This window comes from Sus scrofa, chromosome 7 (assembly GCF_000003025.6).
Source record: "Sus scrofa isolate TJ Tabasco breed Duroc chromosome 7, Sscrofa11.1, whole genome shotgun sequence".
In the NCBI taxonomy this organism is placed as follows: Eukaryota; Metazoa; Chordata; class Mammalia; order Artiodactyla; family Suidae; genus Sus; species Sus scrofa.
This window is the reverse complement of record NC_010449.5, coordinates 89,093,663-89,106,906: the sequence shown is the minus strand read 5'-3', so window position 1 is coordinate 89,106,906 and position 13,244 is coordinate 89,093,663. Positions and strand designations below refer to the sequence as shown.

Here is a 13,244-nt window from a genome sequence, read left to right as displayed (position 1 = left end):
AATTACCAGGTAAGAATTTTATTTATTTTTATTTTATTTGTCTTTTTGCCTTTTCTAGGGCCACTCCTGCGGCATATGGAGTTCCCAGGCTAGGGGTCTAATCGGAGCTGTAGCCACTGGCCTACACCACAGCAGCAGCAATGTCAGATCTGAGCCGCGTCTACGATCTACACCACAGCTCACAGTGATGCCAGATCCTTAACCCACTGAGCAAGGCCAGGGATCGAACCCGCAACCTCATGGTTCCCAGCGGATTCCATGCGCCACGACAGGAACTCCTACCAGGTAAGAATTTTAAAGCCAATATTTAAATTTATATTTACTCAGTGAGGTAAGAAAAATATACTATATAGTAAATGAAAAGATGGGAAATCTCAATTGAGAAAAACAAAGCATAAAAAAGAAGCAAACCCAAGCAGTCTACTTAAAAGTCTAGACTCCAATCTTTAAACTCTAGCTCTCTTACTATTGAGTATTACACACCAAGTCCTCAGTAAATGCTGGTTATCATCATTATCAGCCTTTTTAACAATGATGCTGGAAGCCAGAAGGTAATGGAACAATGCTTAAAAATTCTGAAATAGGAGTTGCTGTCATGGCTCAGTGGAGAAAAATCTAACTAATATCCATGAAGATGTGGGTTCGATCCCTGGCCTCGCTCAATGGTTAAGGATCTGGTGTTGCCGTGAGCTGTGATGTAGGTCACAGACATGGCTCAGATCCCACATTGCTGTGGCTTCAGCATGTCATGTAGGCCTGTGGCTACGACTCCGATTTGACCCTTAGCCTGGGAACTTCCATATGGGTGTGGCCCTAAAAAGCCAAAAAGAAAAAGAAAAAAAAATCTGAAATAATTTACACAGCTTCCAATTTAGAAATCTCTAACCAAATAAACTATTCATCAAGTGTGAGAATAAAAATATATGCAAAATCTTAAAAAATGTATCTACAAGTTCTTTTTAGAGGAATTTATTGGAATATGCAATTCATTAAAATGAGGAAGTAAACCAAGAAAAAGAAGGGCAGGGGCTTCAACAAAACAGAGAAGTGAAATGAATTTCATGCTGGAAGGAAGCTTCTGGATGCCTGCTGTGCAACAAGCTGACAGCAATCTGTCCAGACTGAAGGGGGAGGGCAGAGGCCCCAGGAGGAATAAATCAAAATGCATGTGTATGTGCGCACACACACACAGGAACTGATATACTATAGAAGTGTTAGACTGTATTAGAAGTAATTTTATAGCATAAAATTTGGGAATGAAGAGGTAATAATTCCAGAAAAATGAAAGGTATACAAAAAAGTAAATATGATCATAGTACTTCATTTGGATTAGCTGAAAATTTTCAGAGTATGACTTTGATAAAAAATGTAGAAAACAGAACAAAGGGTGGGGGAAAAATGTAATTGTAATGTATACATGTAAGGATAACCTGACCCCCTTGCTGTACAGTGGGAAAATAAAAAAATTATTAAAAAAAATGTAGAAAAACACTACAGCTTGGATATAATTCTTCAATAGGACATGTAATTCCACTATACCTTTTCTTTTTTTGGTTTTTTTGGGGGGCCACTCCCATGGCATATGGAGGTTCCCAGGATAGGGGTCAAACCGGAGCTGCAGCTGCCGGCCACAGCCACAGTCACGCCAGATCCAAGCCATGTCTGCGACTACACCACAGCTCATGGCAACGCTGGATCCTTAACCCACTGAGCAAGGCCACAGATTGAACCCGCAACCTCATGATCCCTAGTCAGATTCGTTCCTGCTGAGCCACGATGGGAACTCCAATTCTACTATACCTTTTTAAAGAAATTATTAAATATTTCAAGCATCCGGGAAAGTATAGCAAGTAGAACACAGTACACGGACCCTGACACCTAGCTTTGATTTAACCATATGCATTTCGTTTTTTTTATTTTAGACAAATGGACAATCACAGATACATTTGAAGTCTCCTGAGTAGACATGTGCACCTCGTTTTCCTTACTTTCTCCCCAGAAGTAACCACCATCCTGAATTTGGTGTTTATTGTTCCCAGCATGTTTTTACATTACATGTGAGTCTTCCCATAAACAATGAAGAATTGTTTTGCACATCTTCAAAAAAAATTTTTTTTTGCCTTTTTTGCCATTTCTCCGGCTGCTCCTGTGGCATATGGAGGTTCCCAGGCTAGGAGTCAAATCAGAGCTTTAGCCACCGGCCTACGCCAGGGCCACAGCAATGCGGGATCTGAGCCGTGTCTGCAACCTACACCAAAGCTCACGGCAACACCGGATCCTCAACCCACTGAGCAAGGCCAGGGATCAAACCTGCAACCTCATGGTTCCTAGACGGATTCGTTAACCACTGAGCCATGACGGAACTCCATTCATTCATTCATTTATTTATTTATTGCATCTCTTCAAATATTAAGCAAACGTGTGGTTTAAAATCTTTTTTTTTTACTCAACAGTGTTTTTGATATTCATCCCTATTGATACATGTAGCTCTAGTTCAATCATTTTAACTGCTATATTATATTCCAGTGTGACTATACCACAACTCACTCATCTATCTCATGCTTATTATGAACATTTAAACTGTTTCCAGCTTTTTACTACTGTAAACAAGTCCTGTGTTTGTCTCTCTCATGCATGTGTGTGAGTTTCTGCAGGAGTGGAATTTGGGGGTCAAGGGTATCTTTGAGATATTTCCAAATTGCTCTCCAAACTGGTTAAATCCATTTAGACTGACCAGTACTGTTTATGCAAGTTTTTGATCCTTGCCATCACATTAAAGAAAGTATGAAGAAAAAGAACACTCTTTCTATTTTTTTTTGAAATGCACAATCCTTCAACCATCAGATAGCTCTTGCAATCTTATATTCTCTTTTTGGTCCTTCTGCATTTCCTTTATTTTTCAGAAGTCTTGACCACCTGTTGTCTTAAGAGGCAAGACAAATCCCACTTTTCTCACCTTGCTATCCATTCGGCAGTGCCCTCAAACAGGTCTGGAGTGACGATGTTGGTCAGAGAAGCTACTGATGCAGCACAGTAGGCACTTCTGGAAGGACAGAATAGAGGGGAAGGCGTTAAGCTTAGGAAGAGCTTGAACTAGGCTCACCGAATTTCATGGGCAGACTGCTCTCTGCCTCGTAAGCTCTAATCACCACCTGCCCTCACTCTTGGCCCCCGATCAGTCCTCCTGGGTCTCCAACCAGGAGCTCTAACTTTCTGTTCAGATAGAGTTGCTCATGGCATAGCTCCAGTGAAAGAACACGACCTTCTAGTCTCCCTACTTCCACAGGGTCAAATCTACACCAGGCGAAATCACAGCCACACCAATTCATGTCAACAGGGAATCCAGCTCTTCTTTCAAAGACCTGTAAGATGACTCCCCAAATTCCATGGTGTCACTCAGGTATTTCTGCTCTGCTCATTCATTCAGCAGTCAGTACTGTTTTAGATTCAGGGCTTGTCTGTTTATGGCATGGACTTGTTAAAATTAACTATTTTTTTCCATGAGAGACACACTCCAAAGCAGGCTATCAGACCATGATGGCTGCTTAGACTAGGCAAGACGGACCAGAACAGAACAGAACATCTCACTCAGATTCATTCCTTATGCCCCTCGAGGGGAAAGGAGTTTTGATTTCAAGCATCCACCAGTGTACACACACACACACACACACTCTCTCTCTCTCTTTAAATGGAAAAGAAAGAATATGTCTTTTTTTTTTTCCCCATGTTATCCTACTTGATTTGGATTCTTGCCATTCCATCCTGCCAGCCCTAATTCTTCTCAGGACACATTTTATTTTAGCGTCTCCCTCTATTATGGAACACGTTTACAAACTGTCTTTTCTTCCCTTCTACGGTCTTTTCGAATATCCAACAGCTCAACTCCACTTTATGTTGGAAGACAAAAACTATTTGTTCTAATTCTGTTTACAGACCCTTTTTTCTAAAGTCTCCTAAGGAACATAGAAAAGAGGAAAGAGAAGGGTCTAGTTTCCATATTATTCAATATGGACATGATACTGAGCCAGGCGTATTGAGACTTTCCAATGAGCTGTAGGCATGATTCTCCTCCCAGCATTTTATCAGCCTGCTCACACCAGACAGAGGTACAGCAGAGGCTGAGTTGCAGAAGCATGCAAGAGTCCTTTCTGCCAATTGTTAGCATCTAAAATAAGCTAACTCTGAAAGTCTGACCCAACTGCTCTCACATCTCAAGCCTCTCAAGGGGGTTCAAAGGTATTTGCTCTTGAATCTGAACGTAACCTCTGAGGTAGGGAGGTGGCCAACAACGTGGTCTGCTCCTCATAAATGGAAGACCTGAGACCTGCTGCCAAAGCTCACTCTGAGATGGGGAGTGAACAAAATGTACCTTTTTCAAGCATCTTCTTCCTTTCTCCCTCCCTCCAGTCCTCACATCTCTCAGATTTGTCCACTACCCTCCATGCTCTCTGCTGTCACCCAATTCCAAGTCACCATGACATGGGGGCAATCTCCTGTCCAGTCTTCTCCCTCCAGCCCTGAAACCAGAGGATTTTCAAGAAAACACTAAAACACAGGATCTTTTCACTGCAACTGGAGAACATCTAATAAAATACAAGTCAGACCATGTCACTCCTTACTTAAAGCTTCAATGGCTTCCCACTACCCTTAAAAACAAACTCCAGACTTCCTAGAGTTCCTGTTGTGGCGCAGAGGAAACAAACCCAACTAGGAACCATGAGGTTGCGGTTTCCATCTCTGGCCTCACTCAGTGGGTTAAGGATCCGGTGGTGCCTGAGCTGTGGTGTAGGTCTGACCCAGCTCAGATCCCTCATTGCTGTGGCTGTGGCGTAGGCCGGCAGCTGCAGCTCCAATTTGACCCCGAGCCTGGGAACCTCGGGATGCCACAGGTATGGCTCTAAAAAACAAAAATAAATAAATAAATAAATAAAAAATAAACTCTAGACTTCTCAAGGAGACTTCAGGGCCCCCCAGGCTGTTCCCAACCTGGTCTTTCGGCTTTATGTCTCCCTCTGTCCCCCCAGGCCCTCTGACCTTCAGCAAGACCAGTTTCTCCTTTCTTTCTTTTTTTTTTTTTTTTGTCCTTTTGCCTTTTCTAGGGCCGCACCCATGGCATATGGAGGTTCCTAGGACAGGGGTCTAATCAGAGCTGTAGCTGCCGGCCTACACCAGAGCCACAGCAACAGGGTATCCGAGCAGAGTCTGTGACCTACACCACAGCTCACCACAATGCCAGATCCTTAACCCACTGAGCAAGGCCAGGGATCGAACCTGAAATCTCATGGTTTCTAGTCAGATTCGTTAACCACTGCGCCACGACGGGAACTCCCTCTCCTTTCTTTTTTCTTTTTTTTTTTTTTTTTTTTTGTCTTTTTGTTGTTGTTGTTGCTATTTCTTGGGCCGCTCCTGCGGCATATGGAGGTTCCCAGGCTAGGGGTTGAATCGGAGCTGTAGCCACCAGCCTACGCCAGAGCCACAGCAACGCAGGATCCGAGCCGCGTCTGCAACCTACACCACAGCTCACGGCAACGCCGGATCGTTAACCCACTGAGCAAGGGCAGGGACCGAACCTGCAACCTCATGGTTCCTAGTCGGATTCGTTAACCACTGCGCCACGACGGGAACTCTTTTTTTTTTTTTTTTTTTTTGTCTCCCTCTCCTTTCTTGAACACACCCTGTGCTCAGTCACCAGAGCAAACGCTGGCTCCCTAGCTCCCCACTACCTTCCCAGAATGCTCCAGGTTCTGTAACCTCGATTAGAAGGTCAGGGATAAATAATAGCTCCTTCCTAAGAACTCAGAAAAAAATGGTGCTTGCTACGAGTTCATGACAACTGGATGACTGGCAGTCCACAGGAGCCGTAAAGGGCTGAACATGCTCATCTCAGAAACTAGGAAGAGTTGTGACCAACCTTGAAAGATAAGAGACCAGTTCTGTCTAACCCAGAATGAGACGAGTGGCCTCCAGATGCCAAACTGTCCCCATCACTGCTGCTTCTCTTCAGGTCAAATCCACTCAGTGGCACTCAGGGGATAATCCCTGCTGATGCTTTCAGGCAAAGGACAGTGAAAGGAACACCAAGTGAAAAGTGATGGGAATGGGACATTAGAATCCACACAAAGGGGAAACTGGATGTGCCTGCTAGGTTGCATCCATCATTCACACCTTTAATCCTCCGTAAATGAAAAAAGCACGGCTCGAATAGCCGACTATTACCAGAGGAGTTTGAGCAGAAGAGGAATATAGTGACAGTGCTCATCAGTGAGAAAAATCTCTCTCTCTTTCCACACCCACCCCCAGCTGCACCGATGGCAAATGGAAGTTCCCAGCCCAGGGATGGAATCCGAGCCCAAGCTGTGACCTACGCCGCAGCTACAGCAATGCCGGTTCCTTAACCCACTGTGCTGCAGCAGGAACTCCCAAATCTCCTTTACTGGAAGAGTTTCCTAGTATGTGTCTAGCAAGCAGATATGAATACGAACACAGAAGAAACCTGGTGCCAGAACGAATAACTTAAAGAATAACCATATCTGAAAAAGGTATGCAATAAAACACCATCGCGATCTTGCCAGCACTTGTTTGCTTTTGCCTATAATCTCAGGAAACTTTAGAAAGCTAAGCCTCAAGACTGTGTGAATGTGCTTGGAGAATCTGCAGAATAGGATGAAAATGTAGTGAACAAGAAGAAGACATCTTAACCTTTTTCTGAAGATGTCAACAAAGTACTCTTTGTCCTCAATCATTACATTGGCTTTCGCTGGCATAGACAGTGTTAAAAACAAGACAATAGGCCCCAAAGGGAGCGGCTTATGCTAAGCTCCACACCATCAAATTATGGTTTTTGTTCTCACGGAAATGGAATCTTCAACCGATCAATGAGAAATCACCTGATCAGCACCTGTCAGGGAATCTGCCTGTTAGACCTCGCCATCCTCTACAGGAAAGTGAGCCTGCAATAACTAACCCAATCTGTTGCCTGGTATAAATTCCTCATCCCTGTTCCGTTTTGCCTATAAACGTCTCTCGTTTGGGAAAGCTCCCATGTGGTACAGTGGGCAGCTGTGATGCAGGCCCCAACTGTGGCATGGGTTCAATCCCTGGCCCAGGAACTTCCACATGCCATGGGTGTGGAGTCTCTCATTCTGTACAGCTCCTCAGACCTCTTTTCTACCTGCTAGCTTGGAGGCTTCCCCATTCAAATCAACTTTTGCTCAAATAAATTCTTTTTTTTTTTTTTTCTGTCTTTTCTGGGCCGCACCCGTGGCACATGGAGGTTCCCAAGCTAGGGGTCTAATCAGAGCTATAGCTTCCAGCCTACGCCAGAGCCACAGCATTGTGGGACCCGAGCCTTGTCTGCGACCCACACCACAGCTCACGGCAACACCGATCCTTAACCCACTAAGCAAGGCCAGGGATCGAACCCGCAACTTCATGGTTCCTAGTCAGATTCGTTAGCCACTGTGCCACGACAGAACTCCTCAAATAAATTCATAAAAAATTTAAAATGCTTCAATTTATCTTTTAACAACAGATACTGAGATTCTGTGATATAATAAGATATAATTGGTCTCCTCCTCAGCACTGAGCTCATAAAACCTGTGGAATTTCCTGAGTGTTAGGGGTGATAGGAGAGTCCTGCTACTCAAAACAAGCCCCATTCAATCGTACCTGAGTTTATACCAAGGAGGTGACTCCTGGAGGATGGGGCCTGACTGCCAGGGAAACCATCCATGTGACCAGAGGGCTGAACTTTCAGCTCCTCCTCACAGCCCCCTTCCCTAGAAGACTGAGTCAATCACTAACAGCCAACGATCAATCACGCCTCCATAACAGAACCTCCATAAAAACCCTACATGAAGGAACTAGGGGAGTTTCTGGGCTGATGGACACATCCATGTGCCTGTCGGGAGGGTGGCACAGCCCAACTTCTGAGGACAGAAGTTCCTACGCACTGGACCCTTTCTAGACCTCACCCTACATACCCCTTCATGGGGCTGTTCATTTGTGTTCTTTAGGATGTCCTTTATAATAAACTGATAATGGCAAAAAAATTTTCCCTGAGTTCTGGGAGCCATCCTAGTGAATTACTGAACTGAGGAGGGGGTCCTGGAACCCACTCTCTGTGACACTCTGTCTGAGGTAGAGGCAGCCTTGTGGGACTAGGCCCTTTACCTGAGGTGTCAGTGCGAACTCTGGGGACTTAGTGTCAGAACTGTTTATTATGAGGGAAAAACCACACACATGTGGTGTCAGAAGGGTTGTCAGAGACAGCGCATGTAACTTTATGATTTGAACAGAGAGGTTACAGATAGAAGAAAATCCTACATTGATCTGCCGTATGTTTTGTGCTCCACAAGTTTTTTTCCTTCCCCTATACCAGTCAGAGTATTAATCAACTTGTGTAGTGGCAAACACATTTCCAAACAGGCAAGAGGTGGCTTTGATATAGAAATCTTGTTAAAAAAATGTATTTATCAGACTGGAGTTCCCATTGTGGCTCAGTGGGTTAAGAACCCAACTAATATCCATTAGGATGCGCTTCAATCCCTGGCCTCATTCAGTGGGTTAAGGATCTGGCATTGCCTCAAGCTACAGTGTAGGCCGGCAGCTGCAGCTCCAATTGGATCCCTAGCCCAGGAACTTCCATATGCTGTGGGTGAGCCTGTAAAAAGAAAAAAAAAAAAATGTATTTATCAGACTTACTAATATTAATATGGTCTATGATCTCAATGATCTTTGAGAAATGACCAATTCTGTGAATTCCTGGTATGCTTCACAGGCAATCTCCTGCCAGGAGAGTAAGCTACTTGCTAGATACACCACACAGCTCTTCAGGAAAACGATAAATTTTGAGCCAACTGGTTCTAATCAGTTAATGCAACTGTTTTTCACCCACTCTACTGGCACCTAAGGTTTCCCCACTGCCGAAGCAATGCTCACACAGGTGTTAAATATTCTCATGATTTCATCAGATTCATTCAGAAAATATTTACTAAGTCCCGGCTGGGCTTTCTTCTCCATTCCTATGCCAGAGAGATGTAAGATTACATTATACTACAGTTACATATTATGGTATATCATTTCATACCAATCAAATGTATTTTTCACTTTTAAAACAGAAGCATTTGGAGTTCCCAATGTGACTCAAGCAATTAACAAACCCGACTAGCATCCATGAGGATTCAGGTTTGATCCCTGGCCTTTCTCAGTGATTTAAGGAACTGGCGTTGCCATTAGCTGCGGTGTAGGTCGAAGACGCAGCTCGGATCTGGCGTTGCTGTGGCTGTGGCCAAGGCTGGTGGCCACAGCTCCAATTGGACCCCTAGCCTGGGAACCTCCATATGCCTTGGGTGTGGCCCTAAAAATAAATAAATAAATAAATAAAAATAAAACAGAAGCATCTGATTTTGTTTCTGTCTTACTTTTATTTTGGTATTTACATAATAGAAGTCAAGGGACAGCGACCCCTGAAGATGTCTGTATTGTATTTGCCATGATTATGAACCGTGTCACTGACACGTCCTCCTGCGTGTCGGTCTGTGAGGCAAAGCCGCAGCTTCCTGTCTTGTTCCCTGCATTGGGTATCACTGCTGCAGGTAAGCCCTAGAATTTGCTGATGCAGCAGCCTGAGAAAAAAACGCACTCACCTCACATCCACCTCACCTCCTACGTGCATGAGAAAAGAGCCATCGGGTTGCTTCAGCGAGTACAAATACTGGAGAAGCTTCTCTCTGGGAAACGAACAGCAAAGAGGCAGGAGACGGCAATGGTCAGAGTGGCATCAGCAGGCAGGAGCCCAGCTGGGTGTCTGGCCCTGCTGGCTTTGGCTGTACCTGTTAATGACATCGTAGGCCTCCTCGGTGCCAATGATGCACAGCGCATTGACTGCTGCATACGTGGGTGCAAGGTGTGGGTACTGGCCAGGGCCCCCTCCAAAGCCACCTTCTGGGCTTTGACACAGCTCCAGGAACTGACACACACTAGGTACGAGGCCAAAAGGAAAAACAAAGTCAGCATTAATTTCAAAGCACTGAGTTCCACCGGAGCCCATGCCTCTTCATGCTCCGCCCTCCTCAAAAGAGAAGAGCCCTCCCCTCCCACCTCAGGACTAGATACTGAATACAGTTAACACCTGTAATGGGCCCAGTTCTCTACTGATGAGGCTGTCATCAGTTCCACATGCTTCCTTTCTGAGTTTTCTCTTTAAGCATTTGCCTATCATGAAGCAAGGAACAAAAGGCCAGGCAGAAACAGACAGCCTTTCATAGAACTGGGGGCAAGTCTCATGCCTCTTGACCAAATCTTTCCCATACTTTTCTCTCAATTTGCCACCTGGAGCTATAAAACCAGCCCCTTCTCCTTGCCCTTGAGGTATCTCCCAGGCTTTGGATTTTGTCTACATCGTGGTGATGCTCAACTACTTCCCACACTAACCACCCTGGTCCAGAGCCGTCACACGGGCCTAGAGGAATATTTAAAGAGGTGCTTCTCACCACCACTGCCACCTAAGCCCCAGGGGGCGACTGATTTTTATTCCCACCACCGACAAGAAACAAGTTTTCAATGCAATCTGTGTGCATGATTAAGAGACTAAGAGAGAGGTGGGCTTGTGCACGCTCAGCTCACCGTGGCAAACTTAAGCACCGCTGACTCGTATCACGAGAATGCATCCTAGTCTGCGGGCTCTTAGAGAAGATCTCACAGAGGCCCCAGCTCCTTCAAGGCAGGAAACGATGTACTGTGGATTGGCCTCCAAGCCTTTCCTTCCAAGCATGGCATCGGTTTGCCAAGAAGTTATATTCTTGCTTGAAGTGAAACTAAGAGAGCCCCTCTCTGTCTAAGGTCCTCTGAAGTTCACGGCAAAGGAGTGCCCCAGGAAAGTCCTGGTTATCAAGTTTGTTTCCCCACGACTTAGTGGGATCCCAACTTCTTATTAGGACTAGTCCTCATTTAAGAGAACCAGCTGCAAACCTGCGTCCTTCTAGTGCTCAGACAGCCCTCTTTTCCTGGGCTCTTTTGTCTCAGTCTTTCTTATCTACTTCTGCCAGAGAGACCACACAGAGTCTACTTAAGCCCCAGTAAGACACAAGTCTGCTTTCCCACATCATATTTGATTACTTTTGATTTCCAACCTCTCATTATCTAGGCAGAGACAGCCACACAAAACACTGCCGATCTGCGGAGTCCTGAAATCGTCACAGGTTAAAAGCAACACACAGCACTTCACTTTCCACCTGCACTTTGATTGCAGGAAACACAAGGATTGAAACTGACGTTGATAATCAGAGAAGGAAGACAGGTCGGTGGCATGTTTTTAATAACAATTAATTTTTGCAGGGGGAAATGAATTTGTTCCTAACATATTTCCCAAACCCTCATCAATTCTTATCCAGTTTCCTAGAAACAAACAGCTAATAAACTTAAAGTCTTACAAAAGTTTTGTCACAAGAACAAAAATGTTTTGCTGCTATAAACCGTAACAGCACATTTTTAAGAAGGAAAGCAAAAGAGTCACCCCGTTATCCATTCCCTTCCCAGCTCACATGTCAGAATTAGGTCAAATGCAACACTCCTGACTCCGTAGCCTGACGTCTGGAAAGGGCTGGGATCTGAATGTACCAGAAACACCATGAAATCACCCCTCCATGCCAGCCTCGCTCAGCTGACAGGCTGGAACTGACTGACTGTGAGCTATGTTGGGGAACAGGGGTTGGGCTTTTCTTGACGGTGAGACACTTCTGTACCTAGAACATTCTGATCCAGAGGACTGCACCTTAAGGAACTGGCAAGCTGACCAGGAAGCTACCAGCTGTTGAGAGCAGAACTCCTAGCAATTCTGAAAAGCAAAAGGTGAATGATATTTCTAACTATCAAAAGGGGGAGGAAAACTTGTTTTAGAGACCAGGAATTCACCAAAATTGCAAGCAGGAAACACTGAGCAAACACTGAAAGTGGCATACCTTGTGAAAAACAAGTATTCATTAATCACGCAGTCATATGACTGAAAGATCTCATAGATCAGTTTTCTTTCAAGTCAGCAAGTCATTTCATTCTAGCTTACGTGATGGTTTCCAAAGAAGTAGGAAACTATCTTTCAGAGCAGGGATTTACAAACCTCAAGTGTGTATGTCAGAGTCAAGGGGGCTAATAAAGAACACAGAGACCCAGACCTGCTGAAGCAGGAAAGAGCTGGGCTTCTGTATTTTTACCAAATTCTCCCGTCATGTGGATACACACGAAGTTTGAATATGCTAAGTCTTTGCAATGTAATTAGAATCACTCTGGGGATGTTTTAAAAAAATCCCAACACCCAGACCACACCTAATACCAATTAAATCAGAATCCCTGAGGGTGGGTCCAAGTGGCAATAGTTTTAAAAATTCCCTGTGACTCCAACGCACAACCATGTATCAGTGCTTCTCAAACCCGAATGTGCACAGAAGTCACCTGAGGATCTTGTCAAACTGCAGCTCTAATTCAGCAGAGCCAGGGGCACCCAAGAGTCTGCATTTCTGCTCCCAGGTGATGGCAATGCTGCTGGTCTGGGGACCACATTTTGTGCAGCTGTGTGATACACCTACACTGTCCAATAGGCAGCCACTAGCCACACGAGGCTAGTCACATTTTAATTTAAATTCATTAAATTTAAAATGCAGCTCCTCAGTCACATAAACCACACTGCAAATGCTCAACAACTGCATGTGATTAGTCACTGCCACAATATAGAGAACATTTCCATTACTCTGGAAAGTTCTTTTGGACACCAGAGCTCCGTCACCCAACCATTAAAAAGTATGTAGAACCTGTAAGAGGACCAAGTTCAGAGCAAGAGTATCAACGTATCAATGATTTAGTTGGACTTTTAGGGGATGGTTGAGGAGTGACCTAAAGCACTCGATTCTGGACATCACTGTCACCGGTATGGATGGAGGACTCAAAAGCATGCAGAGCATATGAGCAAATAATCCAAAATGGACAAAGAAAGTCTCCAAGGAGAGAAAGTCCAGAATAATATAAAACAAATCAGAAGCCAATAAGAAGACAACAAATTAAATAGGTATTAGTACCAAGTAATATACTTAGGGATGGCAGGAATGGGGAGTGAATAAAGTGTATAAGGTGGGAATAACTAGGAACATAGCAGAAAAGGGACTAGAGGCTAGGGCCCATGAGTTGTGAACAATAACAAAAATGCTTTATAAAAGCGTCGAACATAGTATTGGTCAGAACTACAATACTGGCTC

The 13,244-nt window shown here is 44.5% G+C and overlaps 1 protein-coding gene across 2 annotated transcripts in view; it reads right to left on the bottom strand.

The window, feature by feature from the left end:
- FNTB (farnesyltransferase, CAAX box, beta) overlaps positions 1 to 13,244 on the bottom strand; it is a 78,625-nt gene that overhangs the window by 24,169 nt on the left and 41,212 nt on the right. Inside the window, 3 exon segments of one of the 2 annotated variants that reach the window (NM_001244680.1) lie at positions 2,957 to 3,043; positions 9,648 to 9,731; positions 9,834 to 9,980. In NM_001244680.1, the coding sequence (NP_001231609.1) occupies positions 2,957 to 3,043; positions 9,648 to 9,731; positions 9,834 to 9,980 (318 nt within the window). 2 annotated transcript variants of the gene reach the window in all.